The sequence below is a fragment of the Coturnix japonica genome, chromosome 7, assembly GCF_054131305.1.
Source record: "Coturnix japonica strain WE chromosome 7, WE-NBRP24, whole genome shotgun sequence".
Taxonomy (NCBI): Eukaryota; Metazoa; Chordata; class Aves; order Galliformes; family Phasianidae; genus Coturnix; species Coturnix japonica.
The window spans coordinates 11226556-11247009 of NC_140669.1; the positions used below are offsets into that span (position 1 = coordinate 11226556).

Sequence of the window (20454 nt, forward strand, 5' to 3'; positions counted from 1 at the left end):
CTTAAAAAGTAGACAAGGCTGAGACTAGTTCAAAGTAGTGACAGTGATAGTTTGAGTCAAAACTGATATTAGAAAAAACAAAACCAAAGTTATTGACAATGTTTGAGGAAAGCAATTACAAACTAAACTAAGACCTATTAGTACATGAACAACATTATTCTCTATGCATGTCCAAACAGTTCTCTGAAGTCTTGCACTCTGTGCAGCAGGCGCACAGAAGTCTTAACCATTACTAGAAAATTAAAGAGCTCAAAGGACTAATAAATCCCGGAACTGTCAAGAACCCTTTCTTCTTCTTTAGTGAATCACATACTCTAATGTCCAATACAACAGACAGAAATGAGAGCTTCCCTCACAGCTTTCATTCTGAATGCAACAGTGGACCAGAGTTATCAGCTGTATCCTGAAGGCAAAGGAAAAACCATTCTAGATTTGAAACTGTATCTTCCAGATTAATACAGAGAACTAAGCTTGACATAGTGGAAGTTTTCTAATTTTTTTCTTATTTTATTTCCAAAAATTTGAGTTAATAATATTTCTTACAGGACTGGCATGATAGTATTCCCTCTGCTACTTATCAGAGGTAGCATTCAGTATATTTTTGTCTGCAGCACATTAATGCTTTGTATTTCAGTACCAGTAAAACTACTCCTATAAAAGTAAATAAAACCCATACAATAAACTATGGAAATTACATCTAACAAAACTTTACAAGTAGGACTAAATAACAGAATTAGCAAAGCTCCATTAAGAGGAGTACAAACAAGAAATTAGAAATGAGAGAAACAAGAGCAGCTTCTACAAAAGGAGTTCTGCCAAACAGTGCCTATAACTAGAGAATATGACCAGTTGGTCTGAGCAAGCACTGCAATGTGCTCATCTCTGCATAAACCAGAGACCTTCATTGACACCGCTCCTGTGCCCCCAGTAGCACAGATTCTGTTTAAACACTTGCAATTTTCTTAGGCTTTAACTTCATATTCGAAATCTACCAAATAAGCACTCAGGACTATGGTGCCCTCTCTCATGATTCTCTACTTATGAAAAATATTGAGAGATGAGAAATAAAATTTCATCAGATTTGTTACCTTACACCTACTATCTTACCTATGTGCAAGTAGTTATAATTTTATGCTAGCTGAGGTATTTTGCTCAGCTTCACTTCTCTTCTTACAGCTCAATATGCCACAGAGACCCTAGGAATCAGTATTTGCAGCTTGTTTTTAAAGAAAAGGTCACATGTACAACACTAACTTAATCCCAGTTCACACAGGGGTTAAATTCCCTTTGTTCCTAACTCTTAAATGTCAGCCCTGCTAATTATCAAACTTAAGTGTCCAAGCTCCCACACCTAGTTTGTTAGTCTCTGCCTCTTCCTGGGAAGTACAAGGGAATGGGTAGCCATGAATGAGATAAATACAGAATAACCATTAAAAATGTTTTTGTTTCCTTGGCTTAAAAAAAATATTCTTGCCTACAACCCAGTAACTGGGGTGCTCCTGGAATCCAAAGGATAAAGAGTATAAATGGAAGCTCAGGATGGTCTCAACAGAAAAGTAACTTCCATAGAATAACTCTGAAATTTTCTATGAGCTCAGGAAACTGTGATGCTGAAGGACACAGCTGCAGCTCCCACAGCAAGAGGAACAACAGAGGAAACCCATTTATGCTGCTTAGTAAAACGTAGATGCATTTGCTCAGACAACAACTGACTGAGTGGGTTTAACAAGCAGGATAATAGCTCAGGATGTCATTTTGATCTGAATACATAATTAAAGGGGATCAAGAAAAGGCTCAGGTTTAGAAGTGGCCTTGAATATCTGAAGCCTAATTAAGATTGATTTTGCCAGTCACTGTTCAGAACACGAGGCTTCTGTTTGCACTATGCTTCCAGTAAAACGTGTCACCGGCTTAGACATTAGCACAGCTTCTATATACACTGCCCCTATAGAAAATACAATGGGTTCAAGCCTGGCCTACAATAGTTATATACAAATCCTATGGGTTGATATCCCTTAGCTTCAGATTACTCATGACAAGTGCAATCAATAAGGCTTGTTAGCCTGAGGCTCAGAAGGGCTGTAGCATTTTTGTTGTGTTTTGGTGGGTTTTTATTCGCATCTCAGGCTCTATGCATAATGTGATTGGGCACTGAAGAGGCATAGATGAAGCATTTTGTTATTTATGACAATATCAATCAATGCACTCTATTACTAAGTGAATTAAGTAGCATTGCAATAACTGACTTTTCTTCTGTAACTCTGGGTTTAAAAATTGTATAGAAAAGTGATATTGATCTGCCTAAGTCTACTGCTTTTCCATTACAACTCTTCCATGATGGAACAAAGAATCTCTTCTTCTACTACCCCAAAATTTATATAACCATAACAATGAGATTCACGTAAAGACTTTGAACAGATTTAAGCCCTTGAAGTTCAAAACCACATTTCTAAACTTTCCAGCTATGTATATGGTTAACCCAGGAGACTCCTCAGCTCTTTGACCACTTAAATTGGAAATTCCCCAGTTTCCTACAGTTCTGTTTCTATGCACGCCCAGACCTGTGAGTGCAAGCAGTGGCCTAATAACAACCCAATAACTGAATGTATGTGTACCATGAAGTACTTTCTAATGCTATCATCACCCTGGGTGCCATTACAAACTTAAGCAGCCAGGAAAAAAAAACAAATACCTCCAAGCACTATCCTCAACTATGTTGAGGCCAAGACTAGCCTCATTTCATCCAAAAAGCCTTACCACCACCCCATCATTTCCCCCTTTGCTACTGCTCCTGATGGTCATTTCATTCTGCCTCAACAGGCCAGAAGATAGGAAAGAAAGAGGTAACCATAGACAGCTCTGGGTCAAAGCCCCTCACTTGCCATGGGAAAGCCTCAGCAGAAGCACGCACTGTGGATCAGAGATACTTCCAGCACAGCCATGCAGCAGTGATGCTTTGTTCCCTGAAGGTAGAATGCCAAGATCTGGAAGAATGGCCCAAGGTAGGGAGGAGTGTATGGCTGTACGCAGATGGCATTATACAAATGCTAGATTTTCAGATTTCAAACAACTCTAAAGAGCATAGGGAAAAATTAGCTTATCTGTCAAATCTGAATTATGATGAATTTGTTCACAGAACCACATGCTTGAAAGCTAGTTACGCATAATTGGGCCAGGAGAATAGTGATTAACATATGATAAAGAAACATTTCTGAACAGACTTAAGAAAAAATGATAAAGGCAGACCATGGTTTGCTGTCTTTGGACCAGGGCTGCTAGACATCTAGGCCTGACAATGATGCTGCTTCGCCAGCAGCACTATGATTTTGTTTTTAATTACTCTGCCTGCTGCCACCCAAGTGAAGAAACCCTCTGGGACCATTTGATGCTGCATTAAGTTTTGTGCCTGAATATGTAAGGGCCCCTAGAGGGCAGCAAGAGGATCATGCAAGAGCCAGCATAAGATAAGCAGCTTGCCTAACTACCAGTGTTCAAATAAATAGAAAAAGAAAATACAGCTATTGTACATAAAGCACAGTTAGACTGAAAATACAGCTATTGTACATAAAATATAGTTAAACTGCAGGAAACTATTATCATTATGTTAAGTGAGTAAATGTGTTCCAGTATGTTAATGGCTTAAATAAAAAAAATCAAATAAAATACAGGAAAGTGTCTTTCCAATGATTTTCTTTTTCTCTCCAAAAACTGCAAGACAAATATTGCCCAAGTCCAAACTGTCAAGATGGTAGAAATTTGACATCCCATTGTGGAATAAAGATCAAAAGAAAAAAAAATCTAAGGCTTTGGAAGAGACATGGAACTTAAGGGAAAATTATCAAAACTAAGTTTGCACGTAATGTTTTCCATCTACTTAATACTTCAGCCTCTTTGTAACACTACAGAAACAGCAGGAAAGTGTCAGCGTAAAACTTAGTGTGCAATTTGGCCATACACCTGAACATCCACCATAAGATTTTCAGTGCATCCCTTTCTTTCCTCTTGTCAAAGCCAGGGGTCTTCTTTTGGAAGGTAAAGTGGCTGGGATAACATATTTTCTGGCACTTGCAAAGGTAAAAATAAAAGAAACATAAAATGGTTTTATAACAAACAAAAGGTTTTGAGGCTGTTAAAACAGCATGTTTTGCACGAATGACAATACTGGGATGGATATAGCTACACAGAAAGGTTTTGGTAGTCATGGAATCAAATAGGAAAAAGCTGGAGCTTCTGAATTTCATCTAATTTTACCACTAAACATCCAACTTTCACATAGGTATAGGCAGAAAAAGAGTGAGATGTTAATAAGCTTATCTTCATGTAAACACTGAAAATCTCCAAAGAAGTTATTGAGGTATCTTCCGTGACTCTTCTGTGTGAAGATATTTTTTATTGTAACAATTGCTGTGCACATGTTGGTTTGTGTGCATGTGTGTGTGTGTGGTATTTTTGTTTATTTATTTTAAACCTGGAATAAAAAGTCATTGCAATTGATCTTACGAATTCTATTAGTAGAAACCCCTTTGATTTGGTACACGCAAAAAGAAGAAATTTGCACTTGCCCTTTTTACAACCAAGTTTATGAAATAAGAGTCTTGTCAAAATCCAAGAGCATAAACCAATTACGATAAACAGCTAAACTGTGAATATATAAAATCAACTGATCATTGCATAATGACTGATACTTGTGAAGCCACAGTAAGAATGTGGCAGCAGACACATAGTTATTTTCAAAGTAATTATAAATCATCATTGTCACATTCTTGCAGGCATGGCTGGATGAATGCCACCTGAAATTCCGCTTTCCATCTCTTTGTTTTGCTTCCCAACTCTCCCACACGTTTATTTTTACATAATACACGTGCACACCTGCTCAGCATGTTTGCCAGTAACTCTTCAAACCTGTCTTAAATATCTGTAAATCTAATTTCCTATGATTATTCCTTGCAGATCACCATTTCCATTAACATTTATAATGACGTACACTTTACCACATACACACATATCTCAGGCTGAAATAGCACATGTATTTTACAAAGCTGTAACCAAACGTCTGGGATAATCCAAATTAAGATGATACACATAGGTACTATTATAACCCTACAAATAGCAATACTTAGCACTAAAAGCTGACCTCCAGAAAGGGAAAAAAAAGCCAAACAACAGAGTTGAGTGGAAGGCAGTAAGAAGTCTAGGCCTTATTTCACCAGAAAGCATTGCCACAAGTCTTTTCTTCACAGCAAAGCAGCAGATACGCAGTTGCTTCTAATGACCAGCCACACAGTCTAGTAAACCCCTTAGATACAAATAGGCAGCAAAACTATTTTCCAGATAAAGAGTAAAACAAGCTTCTTGGCAAATGAGAGAAGCAAGCAACTTTCAAGTTCAGGAAGTACATAATTTTAGAACCCTCACTCTAAAATACGTGATTTTCAGTACATGATTTGAGGTATCAGATGAAATCCTGGTTCAAATGCTTCTTGAACTCCACCAGTTCAGCGCCATGCCCACCACCTTCCGGTGCAGAACCTTGTCCTATCTCCCCACCTGACTCTCCTCTGACACAGCTCCATGCCGTTCCCTCAGGCCCTACCGCTGCCACCAGACAACAGAGCTCAGCACTGCCCTTCACCTTCCTGTGAGGAGCTGCAGCTGCCATACTGCAGTACCCAGAGCTGCATCCAGTGATGGGGATGAGGTCACATGGTGCAGAGTGGGACAATTCCTCTCTTCACCTGGTAGCAATACTGAGACTGATACATCCCAGGGTACAGCTGTCCCTCCTGGCTGCCAGGACACACCGCTAACTCAGATTCAACTTCTGTCAATCAGAGCCTGTAGATCCCTTCCCATGGGGCTGCTCACCAGCCTCTTGGCCTCACTCCATACATGCATGCAGGGTTGCCCCATCCCAGGTACAGAATCCTGCTCTTTTAGAATTCATGCTTTTTGTTTTTTTGTGTGTGGATTTACAACTCCCCAAAGGTTCCATAGACAGCAAGATGGGAAAGTGCAATCTGAATGCTTTCTCCTCACTATAGTAACCAAATCTTGAGGTTTATTGCCAACAAGAAACTGCTACATGTAAATGTGTCAATCATGATCTACATGACTGCTATACAAATCACAATGACTGGAAATTTTCTAAATCATTCTACTAGGACAGTTTCTGCTTTGGCTGACTAAACTTTGCTATGGTTTCTTGGGTATAATTTGTAAATACAATGTGCTCTTTACACAAGTCAACTGCATACTTCAGTGGTCTGCACTGACAAAAAGGAGTAAAAAGCTTAGATCATTTCCCAACTCTGCTTGGACATTACAGGCTGCTTTCAATACTAAAAACAAGGAAGTTTTGATTTTTCTTTTGCAGAAAGCAAGACCAAGAGAGGACTACATTTAACGCTGCACTGGCTACAACTCTTCTTCTGAGTAAACCATTTCTGCTCCCATTTGTGTTTGTGATCTTGTAACATGAAACAAATGGAAATTGGAAAGTTTAAAGTGAGTGCTTATTAAAGAACACAACGGATACACATTAAAGACAAAATTTTTTGCACTCTGAGTCAAAAACCAGAAGCAAGGAAAACTACCTGTTCTAAAGACATGCAATGAATATAATGATTGATGTTTGAACAATCATTCTATTGCTAAAGAACTTGAAAGGCACGAGAGGTAGAAACTTTTCTTAAATTTCTGAAGAACAGAAAGACTGCTTTGTTGAGGAGGAAAAAAATTAAAGTGCACTCTCTCATTTGAAGAGAAAATCTTTTCCCTGAAGAACCAGTTAATTGCAAAAGAGTAATAATTGAAGGATATCCTTCAAAGAGGATGGATCTTCGTATTGGCTCCCCTGACTAAATTGTATCTGTATTTACTGAGTAATGAACTACTGAAGGCTTTTCAGTAGCACCATTTCTATTTGCTTTTCCCCTCTATTTTTTCAAACTGAAATCCAAACAAGGAAGCTAAGTGACACATAACTCACAGTTGTTATCATTACACAACACTGCTAGTAGAAATATTTTGGTCACCAGGCTCATATTATACATGACTGGCATCCAAATAGCATCAGGTATGATGGACTTGAGAGGGAGAGCTGAATAGCTGTGGACCAGCATAGCAATAGAAAGTGAACATCAGTGTCCAGAAACTACCAAGAAAATACAGGCTTGGGTCTGACTTGGAAAACATACAACACTCACTTTAGGCATTTAGAAGTCTCCTGATGACAACAAGACAGTAAAGTAGAATTAGAAAAGCTAGATCCAGAAGTCAGACTGCAGTTTTCTTCTGATGCTGCTATAAAACTCTCACCTTGCAATCTCAAGGCACTTATTATCCCCCCACATCACACATCCCCCCCCCCAAAAAAAAATATTTGAAAGCATCAGTCAAAATCAGTTATCATCTCAGTGACATCAGAGAGGACCTGAACCTCAGATTTGCAGGGATTTATTGAAGGAGATTATACAGAATTGCTGTACTCTGCCAGAATAGCTTTAGTCTTCAACACAGTTCCGAGGTGAAGATATGAAGTTCTTTCTGGATCAGCTTTATTAAGTAATCTGGTGCAATTTCTGACTTTCCTACCAGAACAGTGACCCACCTGAAACAACTAAGAAGCATTTCATAAACTGACGTCTAATTTACAAATATACATTGTTGTTCACAGAACAGTCACAGTATTTCATGTTTAGTGAAAGGAAGATGGTCTTCCCACTTAATTTCACCAAAGCCTACCAAACCTTGACAAAAGAAAAGAATCTTCTTCAGAGGAGTCTCTTTGATTCTTATTACTTATGCAGAAGCCTACATATTTGGATTAAAAATAAGTGACTCACATTAAGTGTTCCCTTAGTAAAACTGCTTGACTTGGTTTTATTCCTGAGCTGAATCTCATCTCTCCTCCAGGCTGTAAAGGTATATATATGCAATTTTTATAGTATTTTCAGGATTTTATTTGTGCTCGCAACTCATGAATATTTATTCCCTGAAGGATGAAGTTTAAGTAATAAGGATTACTCTCTATCCTGGTTTGCTCGTGTTTTGTTAACTCCAGAAATGAAATCTGAATGTTGCAGGACAGGCATATGCAGCTCCCTAAAAGCATCAGATACATATTAGAAGTGTCACTGTTAAGTTACATTTCAAAGGAACATGGTCAGGCTTAGGTATTCTGCTGATAACAATATTTGTTCTTAGCGTTCCTCTAATGATTTATCTTCTTCCCTACTCCAGTGACAAATAACTTTGAGAATAAAATGACAATCAATATAATGACCCTCCAGATGAAGGATGATTAGCGTTTTGTTTTGAAGTATTTGTCATGAAATACACTTAGAAGCCACTGAAACAATGTGAAACACACATCACCCATTTGGAAAGGCAACATATTAGAAGTGCTCCACACTAAGAATTATGATGTTTTTGGTTTGTTTTTTCTTTTAAAATACTGATACTCTCTCTAATCCTTCTTTGTTTAATTCTGAAACATATCTAATAGAATATATTAAATATTTTTATGTTCCTTGAATTAGGGTAGGAAGGAAAACCTATGAAGAGTATTTCCAGCACTAACTTTAACAAACATAACGGAAAAGATAATGGAAAACGGCTCAGCGATCACCTCCGTCAGTTCCTTCAGCACTCTCAGGTGAATCTCATCTGGACCCATGAACTTGTGGCAGTCCAGTTGGAGTAGTAATTCCCTGACCACTTCTTCAAGAATCACAGGGGGTTCAGTCTGCTCCCCAGCTGAGACTATCAAGTCAGAGCGTGGGGAGCCCTGGGAATAACCGAGATGACTTTTAAAGACAGACAAAGATTCTCTGGGTGGTAACAGCCACACTCTCATGATAGCCTGTGTACGTCCAGCAGATTCCAACCTAGAAGAAACTCTGAATACTCTGTGCTATGCTGATAGGGCAAGAAAAATAAAAAAAAACAATTGTCAACACTGATCCCCAGGCAGCTGAGGTGCTTCAACTAAAACAGCAGGTACAACAGCTGCAGGTGTTACTGCTGCAGGCTCATGGAGGGACTCTCCCAGTGTCTATCAATAGCATGGCACCTTCAGAGAACATGCAGTCTCTGATGGAGAAGAACCAGTCTCTAATGGAAGAGGTTGAAAAGCTGAGCAGAGGGCTGAGTGAAGCTGTTGGTCAGACAGCACAGATGTTGTAAAAGATCATTCTGACAGAACAATAAAATGCAAAGATGAATGCCAAGCTAGAGCAACTTCAGCAGCATGCTGCATACAAGCTTGATTTCCAGAAGTTGGTGGAGACTATGGAAGACGAGGAACAGAAAGAAAACTTGGAGGTGATCCGTAATCTGCAGCAATTGTTGACTCAGTTCCAGACTGAAAGTGATGCCACAGTGGAAGCTGCTGCAGAGATGGCAAGCCCAGAACAGGATGCTACAGGCAAAGCAGAAGCAGGCCAGGTTACCAAAAGGTCCTCAGGTGACTTTAGCACACAGCATGCCCTCCGTCAAGCACAGATGTCTAAAGAACTGGTTGAACTGAATAAAGCCCTGGCTCTGAAAGAAGTACTTGCAAAATTTACGTTGAAGAGTTGTTTCTGTGAATGCATCTCTTTTTCAGAAGTATTTTCAGATGCCTTCTTGCTTCAGCTGGGAATCTAGTGGTAGGAAACACTGAGTTTATTAACTCAAAATAGGACAGAAATCTGCTAACCACATAAATAAGAAGTGAATGAGCAGAGGTAGAAGATCCTTGGTTTCTGCTGGTACTTACTGAACAAGTAACATAATAGACTGATATCTCTAACACCACATTCCTTTGCTTACCTAATATTCTGATGTTTAGCATCAATAAAATTCCAGGCCTAGAGTGGCTTGCAATAACTTGTTTATAGCTTAGCTTTTATTACATGTCATTTTGACTAACCACAAGCAACAGGATTCCACTTCTCTGTTCACGAGCTTCTTGTTACAGGAATAATCCATAGTTTAAAAAGGCTTCAGAGCAAAATAGGTACAAACTCATAGCAATTACTAAAGACACAAACATTCCGTGTAAAAGAACTGATAAGGTAGATAATTCTTAAGATTTAACTAATTAAGAGAGAATCAGTAGAAGCAGCACGATTTTCAGCAGCAGAACAAGCCATGCTATTTTATAGCACAGAACAGTAAAGAAAGAACAGTCAGAAGACAAGAGTTTTAAAAACAAGCGGATGCTTGGAAAACTAGACCCATTCTCATTCGTCCCCAGAAGTGCCAAACAACTGGAAAGAAATCATCACAATCCAGGCTCTAGAATATATTCTGTACTGACTAATGGTGCTATTTTCTGGAGTTTTTCTTTCAAAAAACAAGATACACCATGAACAAAGATCCCACTCTCTTCACACTAAGGACTCCACACAAATAACTGCCAAGGATGTCAAGTGCTTCTCCTTGTGCATTTTACCATCATCTGGCTGCTACTCAGCAGCACCAAATGTAAGCAAGCTTTTTGCCTTAGAATCATTTCATTTGGATTTAAACAGGTTTTTTATAATGATAAAAACTCCAGATCTCATTACCAACCCCAGTAGCCACTCAATCCTGATTAATATGACCCAGAAGGACTATGGAAATTAGCATAGACTTCGCTGAGAACACTGTAGCAGAAAAAATATTTGCATACTGTATTCTGTAAAGGCTCTTTCTTGGTTGAATATGTATACATGCAAACTGGCTGTGGAAGCAATTGAAGGACTCAGGTAACCTCTCTGCACAGCACCGCAGTCAATCCAACTATTATTGTTTCAGAATGGCTTTGAGCTGTGGGTGGATCAGCTTTAGTGCTTATCCCTGGGATGTTTTTATTTGGCTAATCTTTGTAAATTGTTTGCTACAAACAAATTAATGATGCATCCTCTTTTAGCAAAACAGCTTTACTGTTCGTTCTTTGCTCTATGTTGCTTTCTCATTTTAGTCCGTTTGTAAGTGGTCATTTGCTCACCAGAGGTGAAAGCTTAAGTGGACTGAAACACTATTTGTTCCATATTCATTTATAATTTGTAAAGACCCCTATTTATAGCTTTGCATGCCATAGAACATGATTTGCAAGCAATAACGAGATTTGATCTACTGATACGGTTGAAATCCTTCATCTGAGAGGAAATGTCCACTGTTTACCACAATAGGCATCTTAGCACACTGCCACTTACATTTACTCTTCTTGGAAGCTGAGAAGGAAAAACAACAGCTTGAAGATTACGGCAGACAAATCTGCAGAAGGTCCTTGGAGGACACCAATGTTTTAGGGCCAATCGAAAACAACCAGAACCACACACAATCCTCTTCACATTCTGACCTGTTAAAACCAGCACTACAATCACACTGTAGTAGTATCAAGAGATAGAACTTAGCTTTGGAGAGACCAGAGTCTTACATAAAATAAGGGACAGAATCATAGAATTGCTCAGGTTGGAAAAGGTCTTTAAGATCGAGTCCAACCACAATCTAATCAAACTACCCTAACTTAACAACCCCCCCACTAAATGCAGAAATTAGACCCCAAGGTATTTTTCTATAGCATTCCTGAGTTAAACAGTTACACAATAGGTAATTTTTTCTGAACATGTAAAGGAACAGGTTTAAGAAGTCAGTGATGAAGGCAATAGCACATAGCTATATTTCTTGCATGCAAGGTATCAAAGCACAGAGAATTACCGGAAGCATCTGTGATGGGCATTGTGGTAATATCTGCATTAAACTCTATGGACTTCACCTTTACCCACATCTGAGAGCAAATGGTAAAGGAAAATAATCTACAGATATTGTTTTAATACCTGCTTGCTTGGCAATAATTACTATGTATTAAGGAGATTAAATATATCAGAATACCAGTACAGTGTGAAGCACTGTAACAACACAAACTCACTCTCCTATCTAAGCAAACAACATAGGACCTGTCTTTACTACAGACAGAATTTTGTTCTGATCCTGCTTGGAAGGCAACAGGACTTGGAGGTAAAAGATACTTTAGAACAAGTCAGTGCAACTATAAATCTGACAAGTGGATTAATATTCTAACTGTGTTAACGATAATTAACTCACCAAAACAGTTCTACAATCGTTACCCAGCTACAGAGGAAATGGAAAAGTTTACAGCACTTCAATAGATTTATAAGCCAATTAAAAATGACCCTCCTCTAGATTTCATTAGAAAAGCCTCTGGTTCAGCAAAATCTCTCACGCACAAGCGAGGGTTTTCCTGAGGAAAGAGGATGCAAAGGATCTTTATCACCTCTATTAAAGACTCTTCCTGCTCCACTGAGAGTTATATATTCCTAAAGCACCCTTAGCCTCCTGTCACTCGTCAGTCCTCTCATAAGCACTTGCAAGATGCAGGGCTGATGCTGTAGCAATTCTTGATGCAAGTTTGCTCTGTACCTCTTGCGACCAAAGTATCATTTTCCAGCACCACAAACTCTTCCTTGTGATGTCATTGCTCCCTGTTTCCAGCCAAAGTCATCTTGTACCTTCCACTTCCTGCTCACAGTGGAAGAGGTTCATCAGCTAACAGGGAACTCCAAACCAGTGCTTCATTTGTGCAATCACCTGAACAGACTATGGAGTATCTCCTTGCTCTCTATGCTATTTTCCTTTATGTTTATTACCTTTCCACATAGTTTCATGGTTCTAATACAAGAGCCTCCTCTGACACTCTCAGAGCAGTCTCACTTCTTTTCCAATTCCACTGTTTCTTTCAAAACAGCTACCAAATTACATCCCATTACTCCTTTTACTATGTATAAGCATCCTCCCCCCATTCCTTTGTATCTTCCTGCATAATTGTGTTTTTCAGCTTTGTACATAATTTCTCAGTACAGATGGCATTAAAATTGCTATCTAAAAAGAAATACTATTGCATCACAGCCCACAGCTTTGTCCTGGTAATATATACAATTTGGACCAACTCAAGCTGTGGTGCATATGCAGGTAAAGTAAAATTCTGAATTATTCAACACTTAAAAACACTGGAAAATCATTTTCTTGTTACAAGTCATAAGATTTATATTTTACGTCTCCCAATCAATAGCTAGTGTGTCCACACACAGCTGATTTATCCATATTGAAAATATAATTATAAGCCTAGTTTGCTCTGAACCACAGAGTCCTTTTGTAACAAGATTATTTAAATACAAATGGGGTTAGAAAATTGGTTTTAAATGGCTAATCTGTCTTGTCTTCAACTCTAGCTGCAGAATTTACTAACATCATAACCACAAGCTGAGTGAAAATGTAAGAGGTTTTCCAATTCTCCTTGTGATCTGTCTATGCAGTGCTCCCATTAATGGTGAAGTTGATGGGAGCTGTATGAGTGCTTTGAGAGGAGGATAATATCCCCTGTAAGCCTTGCAATATCGATGAAGAGAAAAGGATTTTAACTAGTGCTACAGGCTCATGAACTGGTGTGCAAACATCTGTCTTAACTGCAGCCCAATAAAGACCTTCTGTGCCCAGGTCTCAGACACACTGAAGGTCACATACACTACTTGGGCAGACAAAACCTTTACCCAGATAGCTGAAAACAACTTGGGAGCATCACTTGCAATAGGGAATATCACATATTAGTGAAGAAATTATAATTAAATTTTCATCCACGGTCATATTTAATCAGGGATTTTGATAACTCCACCAAATGTGGCTGATCACCCATAACATGCAGAGGGAAAAGGCTGTGCCAGTAAACCCTACTTTGAGAGCACTATAGTAAAGGCAGCTAGTAATACCTAATAACTTTGGGTCACACAGATAGGCTGGGAGAAACTGGAGTTTCAATCTGACCTGCATAGAGAAGACGTTAAGAATTCATGCCATTTTTATCCTAACAGAGCAGAGAAGGCACAAGACCCCACTTTCCTTTACTGATATGGAAAAAAAGTAAAGAGAAGCCTCACATTTCTACTGAGAAAAAAATGGTAACTATCAAACATAGTTTTTACACCCCTCTTCCCACTTCAATTAACAATTATTCTATCAGATTGGTTCCTAACAAAGCTCCACTATTTTCAAAAAACAAAAATTAATTTAGCAGGCCACTTAGGCCCCTCAGACAGATACATAATCCCCACTTCCAACAGCAGTAAATGACTAATTAGCAACAAGGAGTACTTGGTGAAAGGCATTCAGTAACAGCCATGCCTCAAACATAAACTTCCAGCAAAACGTAACATCTGAAAGCTGTATCATGGACCCTTATAGGTCCAACCTATATCAATATTCCATATCAGAACCCTCAAGAAATAATGGTTTGAATTTCAGAGCCCTTTTTGAGCCACGAGTCCCAGAGTTGACCATGTGTAGCTTGGAACAGCACAGATCTCTGAAACAAATTATATATACATACATAACTAAGGGGGTAGATAACTAGCACTTCTAGTTAGACACAAAGTTTTAAGAAGGAAATTTTAAAGAACTTGAAATCTTAAGTGACACAGGGCAGTGATCTATTGCTGTCTAAGGACAGGAGGAAAAAAAGCTTCAGAATTAAAAGCTAGAAAGGGCAAGAGAGGCAGCAATGCATTTCCCACTCAACCATCTGCCATTTCTGATGTGGTATTTTCACACTATCCTAAATTTTAACTTCCACCTCCTGTGAATGACATGTAACCTGGTGACTTGCCAGCCTGCCCTGATGTAGGAGTTTACTGCCTTGGATTTTACTTTGACAGACTACCCAGTCCCTCTAGCAATAGGACACAGATTCCTAATGCTTAAATTGGCTATCTTGTGACACCACTGGAGGCTACCCTGGGGCGCTCCTTTCCTATCCGTGTAAAACAATCCTCTCCACTGTCCTCCCTTAAAGTCAAGGGCAACAGTTCTGTTAAAGGTGTGAGCAATGCAGAATTTCCCTTATAGCAATTTAACAGATGTTAAGAACAAGAGCACCATGGTGCTCATTTCATCCAGGGCTCTGCCTTTTCACAGAAGTAAGGCTGGACTGTGCATACTTATTTTCTTCTTAGTTTGTAAAAAGCCCATAGGAAGGATTATCACCAATAAAACAGAAATGCTACAGAAAGTTGAAACTATAGATCTATATGTGCTTCTGAAAGCCTATACATGCTTTCTTCTCAGCGCACTAAGTGGCTCAAGATCTATTTCCACTCAAAACAAGCACAAACATTTCAAGAAAATTTAAAAAAGGAAACCAATTTTCTCTATAGTTGGAATAAAAACAGTACAGGACTAATTTGATTTTCATTAATTCCATGGGCAGGGCAGGCATACAGACTCTTATGTGCTTATGACACTTGCCAATTTATGCAAACTGCAGGATCTAACAAACCATGAAGTCAGTCCACTTTGGACTTTCTCCATCAGATTTTTCCAACTGAGTTTGGTCAGAAATATATCCCAAAAACCATTCAGAAATTCCCTCTGTCTGGGAATACTGAGCAAATGGCACTTCTGGATTGGAATTATACTATTGCCATGCATACTCAGTGTGACTTTCAGAAACTAATGTGCAGGGAAAGAATATCCAAATCCTTCCCCTAATGTTACCTTCTTCCACAACCAAAATGTTTCAGTTTTCCTCAACTACATACAAAAATAAATATCTTCCTTTGTGGTTCCCATTACAAGAATGTATAAACATTATCTCACCAAAAAACCTACTGAAGCTGTAGAACTTGTGTCAAGATCTCTCCTGAATCACTTTCATGCCCAATCATTTAATAAGTAAAACAGTTTGGATTCTTGATAAATTCTGATTCACTGTTAAACTCCTGCTGGGCTTATTCTTATTCTTGCATGCAATATTGGTGCTAGATGAGAAACTCACAAAACTGAATCCATAGGTCATGAAGATTAGCAAAGTTTTATGTATTGTCTTTTCAAATTTCCACTTAAGGAGAAAGAATAAAAGGTCAAGGGTTTCCAAAAAGAAGACAGACTGAAGAGCTGGATACGTAATCAAAAATTTAAATTGAATATATAATTTAAACAAGTTACATAATATTATCAGAGAAGGAAGCATCTTTTAATGATACTGAGTCTGTAAAAATCTGTCTGTTCTGGATTTCAGAGACCCAAGGGTGGAAGTCCAGCACCAGATTAAGTGATAACTATATTCACTTGAGAATGAAAAATGAAATTCCATTGTTTTAAAACTTTTTTTTTTTTTCTTTTTAAGGTATACCTACCTGGAGTGAAGTTAGCATAATGTAACTAATGTGACATATGAAACAGAGCCACACTTGACAATTTTCTGACCATTTTTGGACCAACATATCCTCCTATAGTAAGGCAGCTTTCATTAGCTTTCCCTGAATCAAACTACAGTAAAACAAAGACAGCAACAAACAACGCAATGGATTTTGAAACCACAGAAGTTAACCTTTCTATACATGCATCCAAATGTCTGGAAACATGCTCAAGAAAAGAATTAAGCAGCCCTTCTCCTCTCTTCCTGCTGATCCTCAACTCGCTCAACTCATCATCAGTATGTTCTGGAAATAGAGTCTTCTTGTGTAACACAGTTTAATCAAGGTGTTAGCTCCCCCCCCCAACCAAAAACAAAAAAAAACAGAATTTTACTTGATCATCCTTATAATGTTCCCTTTCATTTTCATGAAGTGTATACTTCATTTAGTATCAAATACTGCCAATGCTACCAAAGCTACTGATCATCACAACAGAGAATGCAGTATGGAGAAGACAATACAACCCATTAAAAACTCACAATTCACATTTTCCATATTATATTTTAAACTTCTCCATTCACACCTGAGGTGGCACTGCTATGGCACGTATTCTTACCAACTGCACCTGTTATGGCCACACATTAAACCTGCAACACAGCAAGTATGACTCTTGTGTGAAAACTTTAAGAAAAGCCTTGAGCACTCTCAGTGCATCTGCTAAATCATCCTACAAGCCATGCTGCAGTTCCAGCTCTCTCAAGCTGAGGAACAATTTACCACCTGCCTCCCCCAGCATGTGCTTCGTTGTTCTGACCAGCAAGTGTGCATAAAATTGAGTTAATTTCCATACTTCCCAGAGAAAGTACCTATGTGATTAGCCCCTCTCAGCCCGGTGTGCCTGAACCAAAGCCATCCAGGCACAGAAGCATGCAGGTCATTTGAAGTGTCCTGAGTATCCTCATAATTTGAAAAACAATGTAGTCCTGAGGGCCTAAACATGTATTACACAGTCAGCAACAAAGATACAATCAGGTTACCATCAAACCAGCCCCTAACATCATTCAGGTCTGCTTCCCTCACTGCTACTCCACTTCTCTGATCAGAAACTGAAGCCATTTCTCTAAGTTCCTTAATGAGCATGAAGGAGAAAATCTGAAAGGCATCTGGATTTTACACCTACCCAGATGGTGTCATCTTTTCTGTACTGCTTCCAGTTGCGACCGGTGTCACTGAACATCAGGGTGTAGCTGGTTACCCAGTCAGAGCTCCCATACCTGCCCTGGGTAGCGACCCCAACAATCTCCACTCTGTCTCCGAGATCAACCTGGAGCCACTGCTGCTCATTTGAGTCCAGAGGGGACCAGCCTCCAGCTCCTAAGAGAGATGGGATAAAGGCAATGTTGATAACTATGATCACTCAAGAAATAAAACCTGAGAAGTGTGTTATTATATCAGGTATTTACAGAGGAGCTCACTCCCTAAATGTAAAATTGTTTGCTCATGATTCTGTATTAGAAAATACCCTGTTTTTCTTAGTTAACCAAAAATTTATAAGGAATTCAGAATTGAAGAATTTTTAGGACATCTATTCATTGCCAGCTAGAGAAAGGTCAATGTGCATGGCACATCACATCAATAATAAATAAATAAAATAATCTTTTCCCTTGTGTACTCCCTACAGCTCTGGAAATGATGCCTAATTTCTAATTTGATATTTTCTTTTTTGCCATGTTGTGAAGGATGAGGGGAAAATGTTAGTTGTCTTGATGCGTGCCCTAAGTATTGAAGAACAACAGTTCAATAGGAGGTTGTAAATGTGCACAAATAATACATTGTAAAGCTAGAGAACATCTGATTGAATAATTGAAAGGAGTGCCTTCACACAGTAAAGCAGTCTCTTATCATCTTGCTTTGCCTCTAATAGCAAAGTCTACAAGAGTAGTTTTGTGCAACTGCACTGAACAAAACTCGACTAGAAAGGAGAAACACTGTGTTAAGAACGAAGATTAACAAATCTATACAAACTACAAGAATATTCCAAATATACACCTCCAAAGAAAAAAGTATCAATAAATGTAGGTTATGAACAGCTGGGTTTACCTTTACATTTTATTAATTGCTCTGTCTCAAAGCTTATCCTTGAGTATTATAATGAACTCAGCTGAAAGATCCATAAGTGTGACTGATCTCAAAGAGCCATATTTTCAATGACTTTTTAAAAAACATTCTTGATTTCCCTGGAGTACATTGGATTTGACAACCCAAAAGTGATTTTATGGAAGGTCTAAAAGTAGATATTAAAAGTCTCATTATTCATTTTGTTAAGATAGGATTTAGTCCCAGCTCCTGAAAAAGAAGTGTACTTATTCCAACCAGAATTGAATACGATGCCCACTTGGAGAGTACTCAGTGACTCAGTCTGCACTGCTTTACCAGAATGCTCCAGGGAAAACCCTGGTTTTACAACCAAACCAATGTGTACTGCTTCTTAACACCATGATTTTTTTTTTATTTCATCACTCATTATTTGACGGTTTTAACCCTGTGCAGACACACAGCTTAAAGCAGTCTAGAAGCTTCCAAGCTGAATCTCCTCCTAATATACTTTATTACCACTATATCTTAATGCTACTTGTGAGAATGGCTGGTAAAATTTATCTGCAACATCAAAGTCGCAAAAACAATGTTACTGAAGACAACATCCTCTGAATAGATACAAGCATAACCATGGTGTTACATTCCCGCAGTTGGGTATAAGGAAATCAAACAGGATCATACATCCTTTATTAACAGTGTGGCATAAACATAAAATGGACAAAATGTGGCACAGGCTACAGTTACTAAATCAGGATTTTTGTTTTTCAAGCAACCTGGAAAATAGCAATGTAAGAAGATGCCACATTACCTCTCCAGAGAAAGTGGGAGAGCATGACCATAGTCAGTACATTTGGCACTTCATAATTTGACGTCTGAGAAGTAGGCCATTTCCCCCTTCTGCCTACCAGATTTCCACTGGCATTCATGGGATTCCACACATAGCAAAACAACAAGAAAATGGTCCAGTGTGGTAAGAAAAAACATCCTAGGGGAAAATACCATGCAACAGGAACATATATTGTTCCATGTTCATACCGCTCCATGGCAACAAACTGTAACACTAGAAAAATGAGGAAGACCACATGGTTTCTCAGTTGGAGATCCAAATGACTCCAAGAAATATTATCATATACCTTTTTCAAACTGTTTGTATATTTTGCTATAATTGTTCCAAAAACAGCACTTAAGCCCACAGCTATGCAATCAATACTCCTTGATGTTCCACAGAACTACTCAAGATGCCCATGCTTAGTTATAAATAACGTGAATCAAAAGGAAATGTTCTTTTCCATCCCAGTGTCTCACAAGCAGCTCAAATAGCTTTATATTGTGCTACAGACTCTTGAACTTCCTGCTGAAGCTAAGTGCATTCCTGCTGCATGGTTTTACATTAATGCCTAGATCAAACACTTCTCGACCATAAGACAAATTCCTTTTGACATTATGTATGTTTTATATTCCTATACATAATTGCCTATACTGACTACTCAAGCTGAGAGCTAATAGAGAGTTGGAAAAGCTGAGTTGATTGTAGCAATTTTCTTATTTTTTATTATTTATTTACTCTAAACAACATAACTGATTAATCCCTCTCATGGATAAGTAATATATTTCACATCTCAGAATAACATTCACTAGAATTTTATTAACTGCTTCTCCTACTACCAGTACAGATTTATCAGCATTTTAATTGAGCACTCACAGAACTGCACATTCGGCTTTTCTTCTGTTATTTCTTGGTTTGTTTTGCACCTCTGTGGGTTTTGTTTTATTTTTTAATGGCATATTCCACTGCTGCAGGCTTATTTTTTAAAATACAGCTTTTCAACTGTTATCTTCTACTAAATCATCTCAGTGAATTAAAACATTCTGTATTTTGTAAATTCAACTTCACTTTGTGCATTTGTATTCATGTTAGTAAATAATTTTATATTAATACATTTATTTAGATTTCTATCTTGAAGTACCACCACTTACACCTACGTTTTATCAATTATGAAAGAAAATAAAATGCATCCAAACACTCCAACATAACTCAAAAGAATTAGTATATCAAGGAATAATAATTCTTGCAAAGGTGTCTCTTATTTAAGTATCAGCCTAGGAAATTTCCCTCAGTCATCACCTATCACCACTTCTTCCCCCAATCCATGCAAAGTCAGCTGGCATTACTCCCGCATGT

General features: G+C 38.3%; 1 protein-coding gene across 4 annotated transcripts in view; it reads right to left on the reverse strand.

Moving 5' to 3' along the window:
- Nucleotides 1-20454, reverse strand: part of CNTNAP5 (contactin associated protein family member 5) — a 253693-nt gene that overhangs the window by 172601 nt on the left and 60638 nt on the right. For all 4 annotated transcript variants that reach the window (XR_014947890.1, XR_014947889.1, XM_085552291.1 and 1 more), the window contains exon 3: nt 17356-17549. Coding sequence is in view for 2 of the 4 variants with exons in the window: in XM_085552291.1 (XP_085408417.1) it covers nt 17356-17549 (194 nt within the window). In the remaining 2 variants the exon portion in view is untranslated. The remainder of the gene's footprint in view (nt 1-17355; nt 17550-20454) is intronic.